Source organism: Nymphalis io, chromosome 5 (genome assembly GCF_905147045.1).
Source record: "Nymphalis io chromosome 5, ilAglIoxx1.1, whole genome shotgun sequence".
NCBI lineage: Eukaryota > Metazoa > Arthropoda > Insecta > Lepidoptera > Nymphalidae > Nymphalis > Nymphalis io.
In genome coordinates, this window is record NC_065892.1 from 8,427,215 (window position 1) to 8,454,665 (window position 27,451).

Sequence of the window (27,451 nt, forward strand, 5' to 3'; positions counted from 1 at the left end):
TTTATTAAATTGAACTACAAAATAGCGGTAAACATAATGTTATATATTTTTGGTACAAATTAACACGAGTTTTTTGTGTACTTTTTCTATTAAATTCAAGATTTTTTTTTTCACTTTAATTTTATTACTTAATTTTCGATAAATACTTCGCCGACACTCAAAACGCCAATTATTTTAAAAATCCATAATTAATATAGCTTATACAAGATCTCGAACAATTACCTATATTACATCAATTCAATGTCAAAGTTGGTTAGTCCTTTTCACTCCTCTTGAAATTGGCAAAGGCTATAAGGAGTATTAGTAGAGTTTGCGAACACATTAGTTAAGGAAGTTAGGCAAAAAAAGAATTGTTGTTTTTTCAGAAAAAAACGTAGAAATGCCTTTCTTAGCCTATTTCTCAAAAATATTGTTACCAGTCATTTTTATTCTTAATAGTGTTGTAGATTATTATTAATAATAATTTAATAGTCATATTAAATTATCAAACAAAAGTGGCGATGGTAAAACTAAAGTGAGGTAAGTAGCGAAATATACTTTTCCAAATTATAAATGAATTATCCCCTTTTTGGTAGTGAAGGATACATCATATTATATCGGTTGGTATGAACATATAGGTTGTAACATCGTATGTACCTACGAAATATTCTGTTTCTCTCTATTTACTAAGGTGTAAAACATTGTCTTTAAAGGCTTCTATGCATGTAACGCGATAAGTAATTTATGTGGTGGTTTGGTTGGCTTATAGATATTTTTCAATAAAAAAATATCTACTGCATATAAATTTGACCTGTAAGAACCTTTGGGCCATAGGATGGTCCCCATAATTCTAATTTAATAAGAAGTAGGTACATTCTAAATGTGTTGTTTTATATTCAAATTAACAATAAATAAATGGTGATGCCACAAAGCGATAAATTAGAAAGTGTTATGGATTCCAACCAGGTGCCTTTAACCTTGACCGAAGCACGCAGTAAGGTCAAGCACCATGAATTAATTAAGCTCCAAATATTCGATGATCATTATGAAATATAATTGTGTTAGAATTACAAAATATTGATAAATCTTACTTAATACTCAATACAAGACTAAAAAGATGATAAAAAAGCGTTGAATTAGTATTCGTTGACTCCCGTGCAAGATAAATTAAAATCTAATTGCATTTAATTAAAATATGCATGTATATAAAAATTGCGGAAAAAAGTAACTACAGCTTTTCGTGAAAGTACTTCAATTTGAACTGTTCAAAAGTGCTTTAAAAATAAGAGGTTGCTTGTATAAAGATTTTAATTACAATATTTTTTATTGTTTGGAATTGTTTAATTCCAGTGTTGTTTGTGCTATAGTATAAAAGAACGTAATATTTTACTTGTAGAGTAGAATAGAACCATTTCATCGCCAACCGTAGGAAATATATTATTATCCATATAGGCAATGCAGGCAAAGTGCAAGGTGTTTTAATTTGTGGTTGGTATTTTGAAGGAACTCAAAATTTCCCAAGCACTTTAGGTGTTGGCTTGATCAGACTTTCAAACTATGTGGCAAGTGTACCTATGATTTGAAAAAAATAAGCAGACAATCTAGTAGTAATGTTTGTTTGCGGAAACTTTATCTTACCTTATGAATATATACAAAGTACACAAACATTTTCTATAAAATTATTTTTCAATTCTTCCAGTCAATTTAACTTGTGAAGTTTTTAACTGTATCAATTTTATGTACGTATAACGTAAACTTAAAAGTATGGATGTGCTGTGGTTAAGATTGCACATCAATGTTTGCGGTTTTTTACAGTAAAATTCAGTAAATTTAAACATTTCACATTTTAAATCATATCATAACAGGTAAAAGTCAAACTAGTTGCAAAATAAACTAGTGTCATTGATACAATTGCCGAACTTGAAATTTGTTTTAACGTGTTATATAAAAATTGTTGTCTACAAAATCAGTTACTTTGGTACGCTACATGTTTAAAGTTATATTATAAATGAAAATAAACTTAAGTACACTTATCAAGGTAGTTTTTATTTTTATTTATAAAAGAAGTTTTTAAGTAAAACAACCGAATCCGTCGAGACAACCCGGCGGCCTATATGGAAATAATCATGTCGGCAACATGCGCCTAAGCTGTCAAGCTGTATTTTTGCGCCGTGGAGTGGGACGAAAAAAAACTCTTGCATTAATCGAGTTTAATGATTATTTTTATTTATAATTATCCTAGAGGTACAGCATACTAGTTATATGACACAACATCTTTCGACACGCGGCAATCATTAACTGCCAAAAAAGTTCCTCATCTCGAGCCGCCGACAAAGATTTTCGACTTGCAATGAGTGAAGCTTGACTAACCCGCCGATAAAAAGTTGCCGACATAGTAACAACAAGTATCCGACGAACTACGCGTAGAGAGACAATTTTGTAACCCGTGCACGCTGGGCCTGAAACAATTGAAAGCATCCATTGTTGCCATACATACTTAAGTTCCCTAAAATTTGTATCGATACATACTTGTAACGTTACAGATTTTAGGTTCTTATAGATTATAGATTCAATTCCAATTTAATACAAATTTATTTTTCAAAAACTTGTTTTTGAATTGTTGTCAGACTTGTAATGTACTATTCAGATGAATTATTAACGATTACGGTTACAACGTGTCATAAGTCAATTACGATTATAGACTAAATTTGATTGATTCTGAAGAAGGCGCAGATTCTCTGACGCACTTGCTTGATGCACTCACTCACTTTACTTTTTGATTACTTTCGTTGTACCGTAATCGTGATTGATCATTACATATTGTAATCGTAATCGTTAATTATTAATATATTTGCGTCTTGCTCAAGCTTAACTGTTATGCTCTTTCATTCCAATGCTGTATTGGAAAGAATATTAAATTATATCAAAAAACTTAATAAAAAAATGAGACATATAATCATATAATAAATTTATGTATTGAGACGTTCGAAGGACTATTTTTAATTAAACAGTTATTAAATGAAATTAATTGAAAATTAATAATATAGATATATATAAAATAATAAATGATATAAATATTTTTATTCTCGATATTCATTTTAAATCCAAATTTGGCACTTAAGTACATATTTTTATTATAGGTTTTTAACCATTTGGTATGTCGATCTCAAAAACTCAAATGCTTTGGTTTGGCATATGGCAACATTTCAATATTTATTGATCAATTCAAATTCATTCGCCTTTAGTAATTTTCAATTCAAACAATTTTAAGTTTAAACAATTTCTTGAAAATATATATTTAGTATAGCACTTTTAAAGTGAGTACATATTAATTCCTTATTCAACGTCCGTATTCTTAAATCGTAGTTAATTATCCTAATTATTTAATAACATTACATTTTAATTGTACAATAAAATGAGACAAAACTTAAATTTGTAAGGTTTTTCAATGCGTACAATAAATTATTTTAATCTTATAATAATATCTCCAAATTGGCTACAAATATATCGTTCAGATATCTGTATGCAACTTTAATTTTAGTAAGTTTTTATATATTTTTTATAAAATAGATATATTTTTATTACAGGAGTGTGTCGACATTAATTAACATACCAGAAAAATGGAACTTTCAGATGTTATGAAAAAATTAACATTAAAACCAGCTGGGTATGATTTTCGTCAAAAGTCATTTAAATCAGTGGAGGTTGATATTGATGATGTACCAACAGAAGTTATAATTATAGAGTACATTGATAAAACATTATTAGTTGTGTCTCAATATCAAAAAACTGGGAGTCTGTTAATGTTTCATAGACCTCAAGTGAACAGTCCTTTCGGTCTAGACAATACTTATACAATAAGAGTTATTTTTGGTGATGCAGGAGAGGAACAGCGGGTAACAGCAAGATATCTAGCAGAAGCAATGAATAACACGAAGCCACTTTGCATCTTTATAAACTTAAAGTCATATGATGTTGAGACTGTAAACACTTGCAAAGACCTGATATTTGATCTTAAGCGGCAAGAAAGTAAGTAATATAATGGTATGTTTAACAAGTTCAAGACTGTAAATAAATACTATTGGGCGCCTGGCTCTTGGTCCATCTGGTGCAGGAAAACCACTATATAACAGTCATATATCAAAGTTATTGGAAAGTATAAAAATAAAAGTAGTTTTAGTAAACTTGGATCCAAGATGTTTTAGACTTAGACTGTCTGCTAGATAACAAGCATTTGCATATAAATCAATCAAATGACAAATTTACATATAAATAGAAAAGCTTAACAGTGCAATCATTTATTATTATTGAAAAATATATTTAGTTTCCTTTCAACATGATGCAAAGTTAATGTAGTGCAAAAAATGTAGTAGATAAAGCTCATGGATATGTTTTTAAATCTGATGAAGGTAGACATATTAACAGTATGTTGGCATGTGCTATGGGCTTAAGTGATAAACATGAATCTGAATAAACAATGTACTAATTGATGTGATATTTTATTTATAACTAGTGAGTTTCCAGCACATCTTGAAATATCTCATAATTTTTTTGTTACAATTGCAATGCTTCCTATTACACTGATGATACTGCTATCACAACACCTTCACACAAATCTCAATAACAAACTGTACAAGTTTTTAAATAAGTGGAGGAATGCAAGAAATTTTATTATCAAAACTACTCAATATTACTGCACATAGAGGGAAATAACAGTATTATAGAGTCATGACCATGATAATTAAAAAATAATCTAAATTACAATAACTATTTCAAGCTTCTATTATTTTACTTATCTATACAAAAAAGTAAAATTTAATTGTGTGTGTGATTTCAAAATAACTCATTTTAAGTTAATGTAGCTATATGCGAGTAACTAAAACCTTTGTCAAAATTTTTCTCTGTTCGGGGTTATCTACAAAACGACTAAAAATTATAATTACAAAGAACTGTATTTTTAAAAGGAGTATTACAAGGTATTAGGTAGGCTTAATCTTTATTTCATCAAAATGGGTTGAGTCTATCAAAAGTTATAAGAAACACGTTTACTCCCAAGCACTATTGAAACGACATTGACGAATGTAATACGAAAATATACATTCTTTGACGAATGTACATTTTCAAATACATCGATGGGATGAACGAGTAACGGTCGGGCGATGTAGCACTGTGTACGAAACTGGGTTCACGCACCACCATCATCATCATCGGTAGGATCAACAAGGAGGGTAATCATAAGATTACTCTCCTTGTTGATCATCAAATTCTAGTAAGTAGTTACCTACTTACTAAAATTTGATTATGTTATTTAGAAGATTATTCAAAATTGTAACTACATTGTCCTTTGACTATTTAATTCGCAACGCTGGACTCATAAATTAGAAATAGAAATAATATTAGAAATAGATTTATTTAATTACACGTGTAAAAAATATGGTATACTTAGATATTTTTTAAAATTAAATAAAAATCTATAATAATTTAATTATTTTATAGAGGTCCGACGAGAAGCGCAAACAAATACCGTTGTATGATGTTTTTATATTTTTGCATGCTGTATTTGCATCTAGTAATATTCATATTATACCACCTAACTGAATTTCACGCTGACGAAGCCGCGGGTTTTACTAGTTAAATAATATGTAGCACTGGCAGATTTACACATTTTTCAGGTATAAGCTATATTTATTTTTAGCACGTTGCATAAATTTTTTTTAAATATCTCTGATTGTACAATGAAATGGAAGCAGGAATTTTTTTCGATAAGACATCTTGAAGACTTGTTACAGCAAAGACATCAGAAATCAATCGTACATTTTTTTTTCATTCTGTATATGTAGCTATAAATCTATTAAAAAGTTTGCGCTCTAGGCTCAAGTCTACTCAGCCTGTTGGTAAATCCGGCATCCGCTACTGATATGTAGACTGATTGTATTGTTAATCTAGTGGCTAGCTTGAATTGTGGTGATGGATTACAGATGGTAAGATTCCAGGATCAAGTCCCACATAGGACTAATTAGAGGTATTGCTTTTATTTGTAACAACCCGGAGTTAGGAATTTGAGCCATAAGACTTATATGAGCGAGAGAAAATCGAGTGCACCTGTATTCGCAGTAGAATCGTTTGCGAGATTTGTCGAAATTCGATCATGAGTATATTACCTAATATGTAAACTGTTTATTTCATTCCTAAACTTCAATTTTACAAAACTACATCAATAGTCAAATGTTTTTGTGTTAAGAGTTCTTCACCGCTCGCATTGTTGACGATAGAGAAATTGAAAACAAGTTTACTTAAATAATAAATATAAGTATATTATTTCACATATAACACGACTATAATATGATACATTAAATCTGTATATTTTGTAGTACAGACACAGTTACAACATTTTTTGATCACGACAGATTAAGAACGTACATTTTGATTGCACATAATTATTTAGGAAATATGGCAACATTAGTTATAGCCTGCATAACTGTGACCCAATCCGATGAGCTGCATCATTATGTAACTGCGTTCTCCGGTAATGCTAGCCGTCCAATATCATGTATTACTATAATATATTTTTGTTAGTTTTACTACTTTGCATTGAAACTTGATATTTGTTTAGTTTATTTTGTTAATATTTTGTCAAGTAAAATAAAATACACAAGAAATTGATAGAATACAAAGCGATTTAACGTTTTTACAAATAAATTAACAAGAGTAAAGAACTATATTTTAAGAGGACAATTAGCATGCTTAAATTACAACACGCAAATACAAAATCAACATCAGACATATAACATAGACATATTTTTTCATTATAAACTAGCATTTTAGTTATTAATTGCATACAAAATCCTATATATATATATGTATATATATATATATATATATATATATATATATATATATATATATATAAAAGGTATGCTTTTCTTCAATTTGAGCAATATTACATAATCTTTATTTCATCTCGATTCTCAAGTTACGTCTATTTTTTTCGGCATTTAAAATAAATTAATTGCTAGGTTTCCTTTTAGTATAATTGATATGACGTCATGAATAGGACTCTACGTGAAAGTATTTAACAATTGTATGAGCCTGAGTATTTAACAATAGTATGATGAGGTATCTTAACTAACATGCAAAATACAATTGTACTGAATATCATATTATATAAATAAAGAGTTTTATTTTATTGAATAGGTAGGTGTTGATAAGTATCAAAATTTTGAATTTCATACGAAATCAACTGGATAGTACCTATCTAATTACGGTCTAGTCAAAAAAATAAGTATTTTATTTTTTGTGTATGTGTACCCAGACTCCCAGAGATTCAAATCTGTCTCTTGAGTTGTATCAGGCTTTTTTCAGCTAGACATGTTAGAAAAGAAAATACACAAGTATTTTCAAATTGTAGGTATTAATCCTACTATACTGTTTTTTACTTATTAATAGTGCATCCGTGTAAATGTTTTCGAATACTTCGTGATAATTGGTAATTTCTCATTCTTCATTAATTGACGCATAGTGCATGTTAATGCTATGAAAGGTTTGTAATCTGTGCCATCGCTGACTAAATATCCGGGGTATGTCTCTCATTAATATCCAATTAGCTCTATACGTGTCGGTAGTCTATTTCCTATATGATGTCACTGTTAGTAATTTACTAAACTAGTTTTAAAACGTATTTTCTTAGACTCACATTAATTCGTAGGATATTGTTTATTCATACATTTTTCTTTTTCTTTCTTCTTATGACTATTTGACTTTTATCGTAATCACATATTGGGATCGAATATAAAGAATGAGCCATATGCACTCATATATATATATATACATTTTGTAATGATACATATATTTTGTATTGATAACATTTTATATTTTACCAAAATAAGTTGTACCAGATTATTATATATCCACAAAGTAAAATCTAAAAGTTGGCTAGTAGGCTTTAGTTCATCAAAATTAATTTTCTGGACTTTTTGTCCAGAAAAAAAAGAAAAAACGTCAAACTTGTAAAAATTGGTTCCTTCAGTTACATACGTATTTCTCAATACTTTTTATCAGTAGCATTGTTTGTTGAATGAATAATAGCTGTTTGCTTCTCTGCTTTATTCATTACCGGATGACAAGACAAGATTTGTTAACGTGTAATAAAATAACTTTGAAGTGTGAAAATATAAAAAAATAATAATAAATTTACTTTGACATAAACTGATATTAGAAAATATTTATTAATCACTAGTTCCCGTCCCCGTGAGTGGGCGGGGGAGGTGTTACCTTTACCTGACACCGTGTAATTAAAATTTCATAATTATCATTTGAGTAATAAAAACGTGAAAGCCTAACAAACACACAAACACACTTTCGTATTTATAATATTGGTAAGGATTCAGATGATAATTAAATGATTGTAATCAATACAGTACTTACTGGTACGTGTATGTGGGGTCGGCACAACAAGTTTTTTCCTTCCACTTCTCTCTGTCACTCGTCATCTCAGCACTTACCCCTTTCATACACATATCCTTTCTTACGCAATCCATCCACATTTTCTTCGGCCTCGCCCGTCCCCTATATCCATCAACATTCATACTCATCACCCTTTTGGTAACATGCCTTTCATCCCACTTCATTACATGCCCATACCACGCTAATCTATAACTCTTCAACTTTTCAACTATTGGTGCTACTCTCAGACTTCCTCTGATATACTCGTTTCTTATCTTGTCCATTCTAGCTACACCGCACATCGCTCTTACCATTCGCATCTCTGCCACATGTATTCTTTTTACATCCTCTTCTTTTGTTGCCCAACATTCAGAACCATACATCACGACAGGCCTAACGACGGTCTTATAAATCTTAATCTAAAAAGCCCCACAGACCTGTTGCCATTTCATCCACCCTGAATTTTTCCGGTTCCTTACGTCCCTGTCAATGCAACCATCGCTCTGGATGCGATGGAGCAAACCCGAGCATACTGTTACATGGACACCATTTAAAGCTATGTAGGAAAAATTGGAGGTACCACCGAACTCGCAAAACAGTTTTTTTTTTTTATATTCGCCGGGAGGGCAAATGACTCTACTCCACCTGATGGTAAGTGGTAGTAGAGTCCAAACGCGACGACGGCCAGTACAGACGGGAAAAACGTTCTGCACTAGCCGCCTTCGCCTTGCCGGCCCGCAAGATGCCTCTTCACGCCTCGTTTGAAGGAACCCGGGTTGTAAGAGTAGGGGAACACGTGAGCTGGTAAGGAATTCCATTTTTTGGAAGTGCGACAAAGAAAGGAGTTGCCAAATTTCTTTGTTCGCGATGGAATTGATGTCACAATTAGGCGGTGACATCGAGAACCAGCTCGCGTGGACTTAAGAAGGAAGGGGGAAGCAGGAATTAGAGAGAATAATTCCTTAGAGTACTCGCCGTGATACAGTCGATAGAAAGCGCTCAGTGCTGCTATCTCACGACGCAATTGTAAAGGTTCAAGGGTGTTTGTGACCTTTACGTCGCCAATAATGCGTATGGCACGTCGCTGCAACCGGTCCAAGGCCTCAAGTAGGTACTTAGCGGAGCCATCCCAAAGGTGCGAGCAATATTCCACGCAAGACCGTACCTGTGTTTTGTACAGCAGGCACAGTTGTAGTGGCGTGAAAAAGCGCTGCACCTTGTTCAGAACTCCGAGTTTCCGTGAAGCTGTTTTTACAACAGCCTCGATGTAATCCCTTGGACTAAGGTCGCAGCGAACGTCAATCCCCAATATGGCGATTTTGCTTTGCATCGCCAGCGGAGTACCACAGAGGGAGGGAAGAGGGGAAAATGTTGACTTTTTCGCCGTGAGAGCGCATACCTGTGTTTTCTTGGCATTAAACTCAACAAGATTATCAGAGCCCCATTTGGCGATGAGCTCTAAAGTCCTATCGAGTTCAATGACAAGATCCCTCCGCCTCTCCTCAATTTCCGCTCGCCCAGCCACTGCGCGTCCGTGGTATCCACCATGCACTGTACTGTCGTCTGCATAGCAATGTATGTTCCCAAGAGAGACCATATCATTGATATGCAGAAGAAAGAGTGTGGGAGATAGCACAGATCCCTGGGGGACCCCAGCATTCACTACATAGAATTGTGATGCGCAACCGTCAACTAAAACACGAAGGCTACGCTTGTGTAGGAAGCTGGCAATCCAGGTGCAAAGCTGAGCAGGCAGACCATATGCCGGCAGCTTAGAGAGAAGACTTCTGTGCCAGACCCTGTCGAAAGCCTTGGAGATATCGAGGCTGACAGCCAATGATTCTTCTTAAGTCCACGCGAGCTGGTTCTCGATGTCACCGCCTAACTGTGACATCAATTCCATCGCGTACAAAGAAATTTGGCAACTCCTTTCTTTGTCGCACTTCCAAAAAATGGAATTCCTTACCAGCTCACGTGTTCCCCTCCTCTTACAACCCGGGTTCCTTCAAACGAGGCGTGAAGAGGCATCTTGCGGGCCGGCAAGGCGAAGGCGGCTAGTGCAGAACGTTTTTCCCGTCTGTACTGGCCTTCGTCGCGTTTGGACTCTACTACCACTTACCATCAGGTGGAGTAGAGTCATTTGCCCTCCCGGCGAATATAAAAAAAAAAAAAGATTCTTCATGCTTGTCGATAGCTTCACCCCAGAGGTGTGTTACGTACGCTAGAAGATCACCTGTGGACCATTTTGGTCGAAACCCGTACTGACGATCATTAATTAAACAGTGATCTTCTAGGTAATGGATCAGTTGGTTGTTTAAAATCCGTTCCATCACCTTACAAAGAACTGAGGTGATAGCTATTGGCCGATAATTTGCCGGGTCAGACCGATCCCCTTTTTTGGGAACCGCTTGCACATTAGCTCTTCTCCAAGCCTCCGGCACACATCCCGAAGAGAGAGAAAGTTGGAACAGGCGCGTTAACACAGGAGACAGCTCCGCTGCGCACTTCTTCAGCACTATGGCTGGTATTTCATCGGGACCGCTAGCTTTCCGTACATCATGTGATTGCAGCTCCGCACGCACATCACGTTGCCTGATTTTAATGTCAGGCATCGTATGGCCACATGAACGTATTGTAGGTGGCAGCGCACTACAATTATCGATGACGGAATTGTCGGCAAAGAGTTTTGCCAGGAGATCAGCTTGCTCTTGCGGACTGTGAGCTAGCGATCCGTCCGGATTTCTGAGCGGTGGCAGCGAAGGTTGGCAGAAATTGTTTTGCACAGATTTGGTCAGACGCCAGAAGCTACGGGAGCCCCTAGGATGCGAAACAAGGTCATGATCAATCTGTGCAATGCGCTGTGCATCCGCTCTCGTGTATGCCTTTCTACAGGACTTGGAATTTTTATTATAGTTTGCTTTCAGTGAGTCAATGTTAGATGCCCCGCTAATGCAGCCGTTGATCCACTTGCGATATGCCGCCTGCTTAGATGATACAGCATCGGCACATTCACGAGTAAACCAACGGTTACGCGTACTCCTACTGTCGAGATCTGAGCTAGGAATGTAGTATTCCATTCCCAACATGATCTCGTCAGCAACAGCAGCGGCACTAGCTGTCGGGTCATTCCCACTGAAGCAACGTTCCTTCCAAGGGACCGACGCATAGTAATCGCGCATACCGTCCCAATCCACCGACTTATAGTGCCAAACGCGACTTTTGCATACCGCTAGTGGCAGCAGCTTGGCCTGTGGCACTCTGGTAGATATAAGGCCGTGATCCGAAGAGCCAAGAGGAGCCTGAACCACAACCTGATATTCCACCGGGTGAGAAGTCAGCAGAAGGTCCAGTAGAGAAGGTGCTTGCCCATCAATGTCTGGGATCCTGGTGGGCTGATCAACCAGTTGGGTCAAGTCATGTGTGAGAGCAAAAGCATGAGCAATCCTTCCAGCATGGTCAGTTTTGAGGGATTTCAACCATGATTCGTGGTGAGCATTAAAATCCCCCAAAAACACCAATTCCGCGTTAGGAAATTGCTCTTGCGCAGCATCTGCCACCCGACTAAGATGGTCAAATAGTCGGCTTGTCTCCAAGTCACCATTGTGGGATCTGTAGAGGCACACGTAGACTCGGCTCTGACGAACCAGGTCCACACGTACCACCAACATGGAGAAGGAGGGGTCCTCCAAGCAGCGCAGTCGGCGACAGCAAACATCCGTCCTGACGAACAAGCATACTCCGGCTTTCGCTTTGAAGGATTCTTCGAGCGTGTAGCCGGGATAATTAAGGTAGCTGGTATCGGCAGGACGGAGTATTTGTGTCTCCGTGAGAAACAACATTGCTTTCCGTGCTGTCTCGAGATGGTGGTGGACAGCGTTGAGGTTAGTGTGGAGTCCACGTATGTTAGAGAACTCGACTTCAAACAGCGAGGATATGGTGGGGGTGTGCACCACCCTGTACTGTACGCTGTACGACCGTTATTTCTGTTTTGTTGCGCCATTTGGGAAAAATAAAATGGTAAAGAGACGTGAAGCGAGCGATGTATTGCCACGATAGGGATGGGCAAAGTGTGGAGGCGTGTTTCCCCAAGTGGTTGCCAAAAGGAAAAATACAATGACTCGCTGGACGGAAGGGCCCCCGAACCCCCCCGGAAGTGGCAGCCGGGACCCCACCTACCGGTCACCAACCGGCACGACGGTCCACCCCGAGATTATGCGTGGCCTGGTGGGGCAGCCTCACGAGCTGGTTAGGCACCCTCGGGCCCCTGTACTATGCCACGGGCGGCCAGCGGAACAGCCGTTTCTTTGGGTCTCCCTGTCCGGCAGGTCAATACAGTTTCCCCCGGCATTGGTTCAACAGCCGTCTCCATCGGACCAACACCCATCGCGGCAATACTCGCTCGGGCTCTGGCTGTACGCTGGCTGACCTTGAAACGCGGCTGCAAGCCACTTCACGAGTTTTTCACCATGCGTACGGTGGTAACAAGCCAGGCGGATGTTTAACATCCTACCACCAGAAAAAATAATGTCCTCCGACAACAGTTTTTCCGTTTTGGTTCTGCTTATTTTTAAACCGACTCTCTCCAATCTTTCCCGCCATTTTTCGAGCTTACTCTCGACCTCGGTTGAATTATCACCAACGACAACAATGTCGTCATCAAAGAGCATACACCAGGGTGCTTCCTGCTGTATGTCCGATGTCAAAGCATCCATAATGAGGAGGAACAAATTAGCTTTAGCATTATACATGGCACGGCTAAGCCGCAGGTACTTCACAGGCACTCTTTTCTCTTTCAAAACCCACCGGAGGTATTCGATCCTACGCCTTTTCGAGATCAACGAAAACTATGTGTAAGTTTTTATGTGCACGTCTGTACTTTTCACGGCGTAATGCAAATACGGCGTCCGTTGTTCCTCGTCCAGGCATAAACTCAAACTGGTTCTGGGTCACCTCACTATTTTCTCTTATTCGTCTCGCTATCACTTTCTCCCAAATTTTCATGCTATGTGACAAAAGCTTTATACCTCGATAGTTGCTACAATCCTGCATATCACCCTTGTTTTTAAAGATGGGTACTAGTGAACTGTTACATCATTCATCCGGGACCGTCTCCTCATTCATTCATTCATTCAGAAACTTCCATACTTCTACAGGTATACCGTCAGGTCCTACAGCTTTCCCATTCTTCATATCTTGTACAGCCTTTTTCACTTCTACACTAACTTCTTGCACTAAACGACAATTAATTGGACCGCATACTAGCATTCCGCTTCAATCATTCTCATAGGATAATACAGTAGGAGAAATTAAAAATATATGTGTCCGTCTTTTATAAATATATGTCCTAACCATTTTTATGTTTGAAAAACAAAAAAAAAATAACTACAACTAGTTTCGTTTAATTATCATAAAGTTATAAGCTTCATCAAAGTAAATAACATATTGATATTAATACTGCAATCAAAACCAGTAGTAAATACTACGAAATATTTAAATAATAGCACGCATGTTGTACGTTAGCAAATAATAGTACTGGGCGAATGAGTTTGTTTAAATGTTTTTAACAGTGCGAAATTGGGACTTGTAGCTAGTCGAAGAAAAAAGTCGAAACTTAAAATATAGGTATACTTTTAATTCATACTTAAAAAAAAACTGATAGATTTTACTTACAGAGCCAACGTCTATGGCCCACCCATAGACAATCACATGGCCGCCCCATTTGTCAATATAATTACTAAATTTTATAAAAAAAATATCTGTTGTACTTGTAATTAATGCTATTTTCCAATATTATTACTTTAATTGTAAGTAGTTACTTAAAAAAATGGCGTGTTTTTACGTGTTTCTTTCCTTTATTGGTGGCCATGTTAACGTTAACAACAGAAATGCTGTGTTAAAATATCGGAATATAATTATCGCTTTTTATTAGGTCACATACACACATTAACAAATTATATATTTTAACAATAGGATTTCGTCTATCAGGTATAAATAAAACAAGAAGAGATATAAAATATTTTTGAATTTGTTAAAATTAGCCCAGAGTTATCATATTATCAGTAGTTTCGGCAAATAGTTGATGTTTTCCAGAAGTAGAAGATGGTACAACGTGATGAGGACCGACAAGGCAATACTGGAGGTTACAATCTGTGTCAACAGTTGCTCCAGTATAAACAACACAATCTTGAAGCACACACCTGAGAAAGGAGAAAAAAATTAAATTTACTTTCTTTTTTTATTCTTTTTCTAAAATGAGGTTTTGGATAGAAGCAAAATATATTTAAAAGAGATACTAAAATAAATGATTGTTCTCTTTCAAACATTTTCTTAAATTAAATCTAAATATAAAATTGTGATCTGTGATTGTACATAATTCTTCTCCCGAATGGCTTGACCAATTTGATGAAATATCTATTTTTGTATTATATTGAACCCTATGAATTTAGATAATATTATTCATATCATATGTTTTATTAATCTTTCCTAAATAAAAAAATTCTATTCTGGGTAAATATTGAGAACAGATCTATCTAGAGCAAAGCATAAAGTAATAGTAAACCTTAAATGTCTTTAATTATTTGAGTTTCTATTTAAAGTTTTTTTTAATCATTTCTAATTGCATTTATTAGACTTATTTATATCATATATTGTGTAGAATATTTAACTTACCCTTCCTTTATGCTGACATTGTTCATTAAAATACAATTAGTTAATCTAACTTTGTTTTCAATTACACAATTTGCTCCAACAAATGTACATTTTATGGAAGTCTTCTCCGCAATAACACTTTTTTCTCCCACAGTACTTGCGTCATCAATTTGTTTAGTTTTCACTTCACTGTTTAGATTTATTCTATCTGTGAGAACTGTACCAGTGACTTCTTCCCATTTTGAGAGTATCTGAAATACATATATAATTTATGCAATCAATAAAAAATTAAGGAAAATTAAAGTGTGTGATAATTAATAGTATGTCTTTATTTATATATTACCTTACTATTGGATAGATAAAATGAAGATAGGGTGTTGACTCTAATACCAAAAGTATTTTTATCAGGAATCAGAGCGTAACATCTCAATGTATCATTGTAATAAACTCCTTTACTGCCAAGTTTATGATCGTTATATGCAGACATTTGTCTTATTTTACTTTCATATCCTTGGTCAATGGCAAAATCGAAAATATCTTTACAAATATCAACATTCTTCTCAGAGGTTCCTTTTTTTTCCAATGGATTTTTAGGTTTTGAAAGTTGTTTTCTCACAATGTGCGGTATAAGTTCACCCTTAATAGAAGTAAATTTATCTGACTCAACAAGGTAGCTTACGAGCCAATTTTTCATAACATACACATGAGCATCTAACAATCTGCTAAACAAACTAATAGATCCGAATTTTTTCAAGAGTACACGAGGTATTTTTATATTTTCTTCAAAATCACTGGCGCTAGCTAGAAAGACAAGTCTTTCGGTTTCTTTGTCAATACAAACAAGGTCTCTATCTGGTTTGGCTTTACTTTTCAAGCCCGGCAGTTCAATCCATTCTTCCGGGCCATTGTTAAAGAATAAGGTAGCAAGGGCTGCATCATGTTTACGATAAAGATTTAAAACTTCATTTAAATTAATATTAGTAATAAGATCTCCAGATATAACAATTAGATCAGTAGTTACCCGACTACTTATATGTTTTAGGGAGTTTGCAGTGCCCCAGTCCTCATCAGAGGGAATAACTATTAGTTCATATTTAATTTTTAAAGGACACTTCTCTAATGCATTTAAGATGTTTGATTTATCCTCGTCGAGAACTACTACCATAGTGTCTGGAAAGAAGAGAAAATAAAATATTATAACAATTATTATAAGAGTTGAAACAAAACAAATATTATTGAACATTTTTGAGGGAAACTTATAAGCATACCTTGAAATCCATATTTTTCGAGCATATTTAACGAATACCAAAGGACTGGATATGGTCCAACTGGAAGTAGACATTTCGAAACTGTTCCTCCGACATCAGGCAAGCGAGAGCCTCTTCCTGCTGCTAACACCACAGCTTGAAACTCTAGTATTTTGTGCATTTGCGCAGCTTCCCTATGTTAAGCTAACCTAACCTTATTAAGATCAAAAATAACAAATATGCAAGTTATCGTATATAAAATATTACATATAAATACAATCTTGCAACAAGTAAAATAACATTTGATTAGACGAAATGTGTACAGTAAATACAGTTTTTAATTCTCGAGTTAAGAGTGAGTTGAGCAATGTTGTCATTTATGGAAACGTCACTTTTTTATTTGTCAATTTTGACGTATCAGGTATATTTATTCATTTTTTTAAGCTATGTACAGATATTTTAATAATATTATTTATTACGCATTACAAATTTATAGAAAAAAATTAGGTTAATTTAATAATATATTAACTACTTAACATATTATTCAATTTTTTGTTTAATTTTTTCATCTTAAAAAAAGCAAAAGTCAATCAAAAAAATTGCATCATACAATCGGTCCAAAAAATTCATTATTCAATATAGATAAGTTACATTCGCTTATTGACTATTGGCACTGGTGGTAGGGCTTTGTGCAAGCTCGTCTGGGTAGGTACCACCCACTCATCAGATATTCTACCGCAAAACAGCAATACTTGATATTGTTGTGTTCCGGTTTGAAGGGTGAGTGAGCCAGTGTAATTACAGGCACAAGGGACATAAAATCTTAGTTCCCAAGGTTGGTGGCGCATTGGCTATAAGCGATGGTTGACATTTCTTACAATGCCAATGTCTAAGGGCGTTTGGTGACCACTTACCATCAGGTGGCCCATATGCTCGTCCACCTTCCTATTCTATAAAAAAAAAAAATATTAAAAAAACAGTTAATTTTTTAACCGATTCGGAAATAAGCGTCTAAAATCTGAAAAGAAACTAAGCGGTTTTTTTTAATGTAATAATTCTTTTGGGCCCAGATTAGCCCTGTGAGTCACACCTGACATGTTATAGTTTTACATAATTGTATCATTAATGAAAATTACATAAAGAATATTTACATTATTGTATCATTAATGGACTGAAAATTAAAGACAAGCAGAACGAGTTTCACACCATTATAAAAAACGGTATCATCATCATGAAAACAGTCGTAGTCAGGTTGTATGAAATGAACAGCTCATATTTAAAAATTGATAAACAATAAACTCCCCCTTTTTAGACATTAATTTAATCAATAATTATCTATTTGGAAAATACTTGTATATAATGTAATACTTTACAAAGTACATATAAAGAGTTTCGGTACTGCATCGTCTTTCAATTTATTTGTCTCGCAATTATAATTATTTTAAAATAAAACTTTAGACCTTTGGAAACTTTACATTGATCTTAGCTTCCAAATTTTAACTTTTTTTTTTTATAATTAGTTTTGACATGGTTAATACTCGTATTTTTAATATCAGTAATATTTTATAATAACGCAAAATACTTAAGTGATACGTGATTATTAGTGAAAATGAAAATTCTTATCTTTACATACATTAACAGAATATTTTTTGAAGAGTATTGAAAATAATAAGCAACACCTTTTAGAAAAAACTAGAAATACAGAGCTAAGCACTTAAAGGCTTAGTAGTAAATTTACTTATAAATCTCATAGAAGTGGAGGTGGATTGGATTCGAGCAGCTGGACGTGCAATCTGTAGTTCGAATTCAGGTTGTAAATAAATTTAAAATAGTATGTATATAGTACAGTTTAAGTGAACATAAGTCGATTGCTTGTTTATTACAAGCGAAATACATTTTTTATGATATACGAATATTATTTTTATAAGTTCAATTTATTTTAATAAATCAAATGACTAAAATTCATTAAAACTAAAATTTTTACCAAAAATCACATCACAATATCACATTAATAATCATTAATTAAATTATAATGTTACTTAGTCATCGTCACAAGGCGGCGGTGGTGTAACTGACACGCTGTCACTAACTGTCTTCATCATAGATGGTGTTCTTTCGAAGAAGTCAAGTTGTATAGCATTCGAATCAAGTTTTGTGTTTGAATAAACTAGTTGAATTAAAATTAATTATGTTAATTTTTTTAATAAAACGTTTTAAAAAATATTTATTTTTTATACCTGTATTTAAACCTTGTCCATCTTCTGACGGAGCAGACGTTACATTTGCTAAATTACATGGTACGCATGGTCTCAGTTTTGGCTCTGGCTCATCAATTTTATATGTCTATAAATAATTATATCGGTGATCGTATTTTAAAAAACAAGTGAAACATGATAAGACAAATATAAAATGAAATTATACTTTTCCATCCACACCGATTCCTGTAGTTGTTTGACGTAGCGAACTTATAATCATTCCAGCTGGAGCTCTCTTTGATGTGTTAGCTACAACTGTATGCGACCCACCACAAAATCTTTGACAATAGTGTGACCTAAATTAATAAAATTAGCAAAACATATTACTTCTTCTATTTGATAAGATCACAAAATATAATTGTACACATATAATACTTGTTTTATTTTAAGCGTTACATTATTTTGAAGAAACACCTGGGATCTTTTGGATGTTGTATTGGTCTACCAGGATAACATAAGCCATGGTCGCCGTCTTCTTTAGGCTTCGTAATACTTTCATTTCCTATAGTAGGAGGTCGTTTTGATGAATTTGGTAAGACCGGTAGAGGTGGTATAGCATTCGGTTCCTCGATATCCATATGTGCAGGAGATGAACACGAGAGACAGGTTGTATCACGAAATAGTTTTTTCGCAGTGGCAGCTGATCGTGGTTCGCCAACAATATCCAGTATCGCATTAATCTTACTATTCAATTTTACGAGATTGCTATTTATATCATCACGCAGAGATGCTATTTGCACCAAACCAGCCTTTTCGTTGAGTTCTCTAAGTAGATCATCTATAGCTTTCTAAAATAGTAATTCTAATTTATGGTATATTAATAATAAAAATAATGTCCTCAAGACCGATTTCGGCCATGGTCGGCTATTCTCAAGAGAGATTAGCCAACTGCGCAGGAGATATTATAGTGCACAAGTGTGTGCGCAAACACAGGTGCACTCTCTATTCCCTAACTCTTATAATCCGATGGGACGGCAATCCGACACGACCGGAAATAGATCAGGTGCAGGACCAACGGCTTTACGTGCTTTCCGAGGCACGGGGTTGTACACACTTCTAACTTCCAGACTCCGGGCTGCTACTGAGAATTGTATATGTTTTATTTTTACAGTCGATACTTAATAATCAATTGTATATGTTTCTTACTTGCCAAGTAATTTCTTGATTATTAAATTTATCATAAGAAGCTGCAATACGTTTCTCGAAATCACCTCTAACTGCGTCAAATTGTTGCTGTGTTACGAGACCATTTAAAGCTCCTAATCCAGCCTTATCGCGTAAAGCGTCTGCTACTTCATCACGATCAGATTTAGTTCCACGTAATAACTCAATTTCTTTCCATAAAGACTATATAAAACATTTTATCAGATGCGGATGTATACTATTTAAAGTAGCACAAAGAAAAACAAAATCATATTTACGCTAAGATTGGAAGAAAACATATCTTGACTTTCCTTTAATTCTTTTTGTTTTAAGTTCGTAGCGTCAAAATCGATTTGTAGATTATTAAAATTTAAATTTAATTCGGCAATAGCTAAAATGTGATACATCAAGTTAAACATTAAATTACTTTTCAGCAATATATATTTGGCTTTAAGCATGTGACATTGTACCAGTAGTGTCTCCACCCGTATTTGCTATGGCTTCAGTCATGGATTCTAAGCCTGCTTCTAAGTCATGTTGCATTTGAGTCAGTTGCTCTTGATAGCTCGTCATCTAATAAAGTAGAAATTTGTGCATATATGTGGCACATTTAATAACTACGACTAGTGACAGGTACCAGCCTGTGAATGTCCCGCTGCTGGGCTAAGGCCTTTCTCTTTTTTTGGGGAGAAGGTTGGAGCTTATGCTCCAATGCGGGTTAGTGGAATACTCATGTGGCAGAATTTCAGTTATATATTACTGTTTATTAATTACTATCAAGAGTATAATTTGTTTATTTTTTCTGAGAATTCTTTTGATTTAAATAGTCACTTATTAACATACTGTATGGTGTGAAATATTATTTGTTCAAAAGCAGAAGTAATCATTTTGTTTTATCTAAATAAAAAAAAGTTTAATGGTATTATAAGAATAACAAAATAAGAAGGTTTTTTTATAATCATGGTCAGTTTTGACAGTTAAGCTTTCATTATAAATATACATATAATAATATCATAAGTACCTGCGATGATAGACCAGTGTCTAAGGTATTGATTTTCTCCGCATAATCAGATACTAAAGTTTCTATATCATCCATACGAACGTCCAAAGTTGTTGCCTTATTAACTTTTTCTTCTGTAAAGTTTGTTTATATTTATCATTGTAAATTCGTAATCCAGGATGGATTATAGGAATATACATTTAATATTTTATAGTCTAACCTAATTTATGTGCTATCTTTAAGGCATTTTCTGCAGTACACCCTACTTTGCTGGTCATATTTTTTACAGTCTTTAAAAGACTATCATACACTTCCTGCATAGCATTGCTAAAAGCAAAACGTGAATTGTATAAAAAAATATTTTAATTACTATTCAATTTGGTAACATTATTTGTTCTAATCTTACTCCATTTCATAAACATTTATTGTATCTCTTTTTATATTAGGTAAGTCTTCTGTTTTTGTTTGGTTCGTTGGTTCTTCAAACAAATCTTCAACAATTTCGGTGTGTGATGTTTCTGCAGAGCGTGATGGTAAAGCTTGTATTTTTTTCTCGACTTTCGATGATTGTTTACGAATTGGAGATTTTCGTGATACTCGCGAAGAAATAGTTGATACGTGACTAGGGGCACCAAGAATATCTTTCATTTCTGTTTCATTCTACAACAATCGTTTTGCTTTTGAATAATTACATAATTCAAACAATAGTAATATCATTTTATAGTTTGATTACTCGATGTACTATAATACCTCCTGGACTTCTGTTATTTCTATACCTTTTCTTATGGCAAGATCTGTGATTAGTGACAACATTTGTTGTAATGTTATTTCTGCAGCATCTAGTCTAGCAGACAATTGTAAAGCAGCCATAGCGTCAGTAAGAGAAGCTCCTTTGCGAAGGTCTTGCATTAATTGCGTATTATCCGGAAATATTGCTTTTCCAGCTAAGCTAAATTTTTCTTGCAATTCTTTGACTGTTTCAGCTAGTTTATCAAATTGGTCTTTTGTTACAATGGATAATTTTAGTCCTTTGCTGTCACGAAAATGTCCTTAAATAATCATATATGTTATAGTCAATATACTAAAGTTGATTAATTGTACTAGTAATATGATTTTTATTGTTACCAGATTTTGTTTCGCCGTTTTCAGAAGATACTCGTTCAACTGTTATACAGTAAATAAATAAATTTTCGCTTTAAGAGCAAAATAAATTAAATTGAGAACAAAAATACTCACCAATAAGTAGCTTCTCGAAGTGCATTTCTGTTAATAAATTGTCATTTATTACTACAAATATTCAAAGGACATTTTTCCTATTCAGATATCCGTAAAGAAATTTGGTAAAGTATGTTTTTTTTAAATTTGAGAAAAAGAAGAAATAGTAATTTTATAATTTATATGGTAAGTATACTGAATTATATAAACTACACTTCTTGTTTAATTTTTTATAATTAAATAAAAATGATAATCAGAGGTACTGTGTATGCTTGTTCAAGAAAATGAGAAAATTGACTTGACCTTTGGAAGGGAAATGCAGAAACACACAATCTCGTTTGGAAATAAAATTAATTAGTCGTGCCAAATTCCTTGATTATTCTGATCAGTAACCTCTTTTAAGATTGTTATAACCATTGGAAATTCAAAAAAGTTGATGATGATGATATAAATAGATACCCATTGAATCTAATGACACCATAGGAGTAGGTGCTTTCTCGGCTTCCTCTCGGGAGTCAGCTCTCTATATAAAATGTAAAATATTTTTAGTATCAATGTTTTTAATGGATATTAATAGAAACGACTATGTTTTACTTACAAAGGTGGTACAGAAAAATATAAATGGTACGTCACCTGTGTGTCCAGATTAAAATCTATAAAAAAAAAACAAAAGAAAAAACAAAAATCAATAAAATATCTTGCTCGTTGCACCTGATCAACTATTCGTAGTTCACGTTCTCTTTGCTGTTCAATAGTTTCCAAAAGATGATGATAATCCTGCGAGGGAAACTGAATCGATTTTGATTAGTACCTATAATTAGTTTAGTTTTTTAATTACTTTGATTTATTTATGATTGGCCCACCTTTTTTTTATCATCACTGATGGTTTTGTTTGTAGGCGACTTATCCGTAGACAACGTAGTTTTATCAGAAGATGATAGTGCAGTTGAAGTTTTCAAGGATGAAGATGGTCCCGATGACGTAGTTCTTTCAGTTGTTGATTTTGAAACACTTTTTTCTGAAGATCTATCTGTTGTAGATTTCGAAGAAGTATCTGTTCTTTTTTTATCAGTGCCCGCGCCTACATTTTTTATACTTCTTTTCCTCTTTTTACCACCGGTCAGCAGTTTGACTTCTGTTATAGAAATACTTGATGTTGAACGAATAAAACTAGGACCAACTGCAACACCAACTTGACGCTCTAAAACTCGTAATTGCCTGGCCAGTACATATAATACTGTTTGGATAAGCTTTAAATTAACAATATTCTCCTGCAAAATTAACAAAATGTATAAATAAATTAGAAGAAATAGTTTTATGATAAATCAATTGCTTGCATAACAAGTTATATAACATATAAAATATGTATGTTACATAAAATTTAAATAACAGTAAATAGTTGCAAAGAATCTTGCTCACATCTGGGTCTCCAAAAGCAAAGTCTATCATTTCTCTAATAGTCATAATATTGGTGTCTGTCATTCTTGAAACACAAAACCGTCTAATATATATTCAATGTAAAGTTTTTAAGCGAAAGCAATTCCCGTCTAAGTATGCTGTTTATTTAAGAATTTATTATTTTCTTATACATGTGATCTATACTTTTCCAATTCGAGTTGGTTTATTATATTTGTGACGTATGTCACCAATAAGTTATTTAAATGTAGCAAAAAAATATATCTCGTCTGAGTAGCTAGTGTTATATGAATTATGACATTTTTTAATCTTTTTCTGGCGCATATCTACGATGGTTGAGCGCAAATATTCTGCCAATGTCACGTATAAAAGAGATGACACATATGAGATAACACGGTTAAATGAGTTATGATATTATCTGAACAAAACTTTTTGTTAAATAAATTATATGTAACTATCTACTTTAAGAAGTACGTTAAGTTGTTAGATAAGAACAACATGATCACAAGCACTATTGACATAAATGTACTATTAATACTTGTAGCAATCATGTTAAATTAATCTCAATAAAATTTAAATATTGTTAGGTTGGTATACTAATAGAGAAAGACCATAATTATTAAAAACTTATTATTTATTTTAAAATACATATTTACAAGATTTATTTAAAAAATATCATAATATTTAAAAAGATAAGAAGTTTCACATTAATAAAGGTTGATTTTTGAAAGTAATTTTCTATCTACTCATGTGAAGTAGTTAAGTTTAAAGTATTACATAAATATTTTTAATTGCGCGTATTTAGATTCGAAAGTATACTCGATTTATTTAAATAGCCTAACGCAACGTTTTCAGAAGTACGCAATCAATCATCTGAACTCATTAAATTTAACTATCTATTTAAATATGATTCTACTTATCTATGAATTAAGTGAGCTAAATATTAGGCACGAATCCGACAGTCAGTGGAGCGCGAAGTGATGCAGGCGGGCGCCTCGATAGGAGTCGGTGAGGTGACCGGCACCGTAGCCTCAGTGCCCACACTTTGACTAGAGATTGTATGCGCTACAGATGTTGTCGGTTTGGACTGTTCCTTAGGGCTGTGTTCCAGCTTAATCTCCTTGATTTTATTACCAGCTACGTCATTCAGTGATGATCTGTCTTGTTTTTTAAAATTGATATTATCATGATTCATTAAAACTGCTAACGGTGGAACAGGTGGAATATATGCATGTGGTTCATAATTATCATCTACATAGTCCTCAGGGTTCCATGCTGCAGTAGTTGTTGACGTAGTAGTAGAAGTGGTTGACGTAACTTTTGTAGTAGTCGCACGTGATGTTACTGGGGAGAACGTTGTTGTAGTGGTAGTCTTGACGGATACAATTTTATCTGGTATAGTTTCGGGCACAGGAACAGTCACAATCTTTCTATATTTACTAGATCTTGTCTTTCGTCGCGTTTTAAGTTTTGGCACATCGAGAAAGAATGGATCAAATATATATTCTGATTCTTCATCATAGTTTATTGGAACTATTGGTTTAACAGCACTAACCACATTACCCACTGTATAATTCAATCTTTTTCCGTTGCTGTCACTTACAGATGCGCTAGCTGTAACTATTACGCGAGGTGGACTTTTTGGTTTCGGTAAAGAACGTTCTGTTACATTTGGTGGTGCTACTGATCTTGCTGATAAGGATGATTCATTCTCAGGAATCGAATCATCACTGCGTTTACGATCGTAGTAGAAAGGGTTAAAGGGCAAAGGTTGCTGAGGAGGCAAATGTGATGGGAAAGACTGTGGGCGATGTTTAATAGAAGTTTCTATTTTTTCTGAAGATTGTGTATTAGGCACAGGACGTAAAAGCTGATCACGTGGGTCATGAGTAGTAGGACGAAATGGCGTTGGTTGAGGTCGTTGAACAAATGGCACTGGACGAGGAGCAGGTCTTGGAGCTGTTCTAGAAGATTCATATTGAAAGTGATCGTATTGATTCGGTGGTGCATGAGTTATATAAACACCATCAGCTGGACGAAAACTTTGACGTTGAAAAGAAATTGCTTCAGATCCTGGACCTCGGTGACGATAGATAAACTCTTGGGGTGACAATAAAGAGGGGTCTATAGTAGATGAAGGAGATACAGATGGTACAAAAGAAGGATGAATGGAAGGCGATAAATTTGATATCGATGGTGATGGGGATGATAATAAATGTGGTACAGCTGCTTGTCGTGTTGTTAGGGGTGGTAATACGGTGCTTGTCATGGGTTTTTTTGTTGTTGTAGATGTTGTTGTAATAGTCTGAATAGTTGTTGTTGTTAGTGGATGGGAGTATTCTTCCTCATAATCTGAATTATCTTCGCCGATTTCACCTTCATCTTCTTCATACTCTGTTTAGTAAATAAAGTTATACAAATTATAATTATTTAATATAACAGTAATTGGCATTCATGAAACTATATACGAAAAAAACAATAATAGAATAAATAATAAATACCATCATTGATTCCGTCTTGCTGCTTAGATGGAAGTAATGGATATGATGAGGAATTCCTATTTTCATTCTTTTTTATGTCCTGAATAGGATCTTCAGTAGAATCAATGACATCTATTGATAGATTTATAATTTTTTCAGGTGTTGTTGGTGAATCGTTAGCAAATGTTGCTGAATCGTCTGTCGTACTAGGTTTGCTTTGTGGACGTGATTGTTCTGTTGGCTTTGCTGGAGGTTTCGTTTGATCTGGTTGAATAATTGGCGGTGCCGTGCTTCCATATAATTCTAAATTTAGACTATAAAACTTTTCAGACTTTGTACAGTCTACTTCATCTACCCTCTCGCATACACGTGTTTCCTGAAAAAAATGATCAAGTATACAATAATATGTTTTTGCAAATAGCATTATAAATGTTATTTTACAGAATTGTTTAAGATTTTTTATGATGTAAATTAAAAAAATAATATCTTTTTAATATCTAATACCTGATCAAAAACTGTGCCATTAAGGCAAAGGAACTTGATATCCATGGGCTCGTCTTGCTGTCCTACCGTGCACACGTGGAACATCTGGCAGGAGGTCTCAAGGTCAGCGTAGTAACCGCCGATTACCTTCCCGGTACATGTAAAATTAGTCTCGGGTAGATTATCGAAGTCCAAATACTGAAAATAATAACACAAACATTTTGTTATACATTTTTTAAATATAAAAATGAATGTTAATGTTATTTTTTTTTGAGAACAATATGATATTTGACCGATAACCGTGAAAGTTAGCACATACGAGTATATTTTATGGAGAAGGTACTAGGAATGTGCTATAACGGTATTAGCAAGTATATATATATAAATCCATTATTCTTTTAAGTGTACAAGTTAAATAAATGAACCTCACCCCTGGTTTAATGGACCTTGATATCCGAAATTCATTTTGGAATACAAAAAGCAGCAACCACAGCCAAACTGAAATAAAAAAAAAGATTTATATTAAATAATTGTTATGTCACCAAAATTACATTGAATTAAATATTCTTAATTTAATAACTGAAGTATTGCTAGTTTTAAAACAAAAATAACTCAAAGTTTTGACGTTAAGGTCGACGGAAGTAGCCAGCTGGTGAATATAAATTTATAATTTACAGTAACAGCCTGTGAATGTCCCACTGCTGGGCTAAGGCCTCCTCTCCCTTTTGAGGTGAAGGTTGTGGAGCTTATTCCACCACGCTGCTCCAATGCGGGTTGGTAGAATACACATGTGGCAGAATTTCAATGAAATTAGACACATGCAGGTTTCCTCACGATGTTTTCCTTCACCGTTAAGCACGAGATGAATTATAATCACAAATTAAGCACATGAAAATACAGTGGTGCTTGCCCGGGTTTGAACCCACGATCATCGGATAAGATTCACGCGTTCTAACCACTGGGCCATCTCGGCTTTTTTTTTTTATTTATAATTTTGTAGGGTAAAAACAAATTAAAACTATTACAGAAAGTGATCACATTGTCGACTTCAAAATTCAACATAAATAATCATTAAATGCTTTAATAAAATAATTTTAACTAGTTTGTCGTAATTACGAAGATGTAAGAAATGTTTTAATGAAT

General features: G+C 34.2%; 3 protein-coding genes and 1 long non-coding RNA gene across 4 annotated transcripts in view; 1 reads left to right on the plus strand and 3 right to left on the minus strand.

Annotated features, from left to right (window-relative positions):
- Nucleotides 1–3,234: 3,234 nt before the first annotated feature.
- On the plus strand, nucleotides 3,235–4,469 carry LOC126768848 (uncharacterized). Its single transcript, XR_007669275.1, has 2 exons — nucleotides 3,235–3,296; nucleotides 3,567–4,469. It is a non-coding gene; the product is annotated as an uncharacterized LOC126768848 (long non-coding RNA).
- A 9,957-nt stretch (nucleotides 4,470–14,426) lies between these two features.
- On the minus strand, nucleotides 14,427–16,702 carry LOC126768821 (translation initiation factor eIF-2B subunit gamma). The gene is made up of 4 exons (XM_050487166.1): nucleotides 16,338–16,702; nucleotides 15,413–16,239; nucleotides 15,091–15,320; nucleotides 14,427–14,618 (listed from the first exon to the last, which is right to left on the minus strand). Exons 1-4 carry the CDS (start codon nucleotides 16,495–16,497, stop codon nucleotides 14,456–14,458), a joined length of 1,380 nt encoding a protein of 459 aa, XP_050343123.1. The 5' UTR covers nucleotides 16,498–16,702; the 3' UTR covers nucleotides 14,427–14,455.
- Nucleotides 16,703–17,997: 1,295 nt separating this feature from the next.
- LOC126768385 (serine-rich adhesin for platelets-like) lies at nucleotides 17,998–23,498 on the minus strand. Its single transcript, XM_050486410.1, is given in 17 exon segments — nucleotides 17,998–18,109; nucleotides 18,356–18,483; nucleotides 18,554–18,659; nucleotides 18,738–18,867; nucleotides 18,986–19,359; nucleotides 19,718–19,918; nucleotides 19,993–20,105; nucleotides 20,185–20,287; nucleotides 20,736–20,848; nucleotides 20,935–21,041; nucleotides 21,121–21,374; nucleotides 21,465–21,763; nucleotides 21,951–21,977; nucleotides 22,389–22,452; nucleotides 22,641–22,733; nucleotides 22,736–23,200; nucleotides 23,349–23,498. Coding segments are annotated over 16 exon segments (2,640 nt in total). The 5' UTR covers nucleotides 23,412–23,498; the 3' UTR covers nucleotides 17,998–18,109.
- Nucleotides 23,499–23,958: 460 nt separating this feature from the next.
- LOC126768811 (mucin-5AC-like) overlaps nucleotides 23,959–27,451 on the minus strand; it is a 51,170-nt gene continuing 47,677 nt past the window's right edge. Inside the window, exons 4-7 of the mRNA XM_050487153.1 lie at nucleotides 26,739–26,806; nucleotides 26,330–26,506; nucleotides 25,847–26,201; nucleotides 23,959–25,739 (exon numbers count right to left, since the gene is read on the minus strand). Of these exons, the coding sequence (XP_050343110.1) occupies nucleotides 24,289–25,739; nucleotides 25,847–26,201; nucleotides 26,330–26,506; nucleotides 26,739–26,806 (2,051 nt within the window). The 3' untranslated portion in view covers nucleotides 23,959–24,288. The remainder of the gene's footprint in view (nucleotides 25,740–25,846; nucleotides 26,202–26,329; nucleotides 26,507–26,738; nucleotides 26,807–27,451) is intronic.

Bases quoted from the DNA above. Each gene is read 5' to 3' on its own strand.
- LOC126768821 (XM_050487166.1), bottom strand. From the start codon at position 16,497: ATGCACAAAATACTAGAGTTTCAAGCTGTGGTGTTAGCAGCAGGAAGA. The intron at 16,240-16,337 runs GTATGCTTATAA...TCTTCTTTCCAG, and splicing joins CGAAAAATATGGATTTCAAG to ACACTATGGTAGTAGTTCTC. The intron at 14,619-15,090 runs GTAAGTTAAATA...CTCCTTTCTCAG, and splicing joins AATGTCAGCATAAAGGAAGG to GTGTGTGCTTCAAGATTGTG.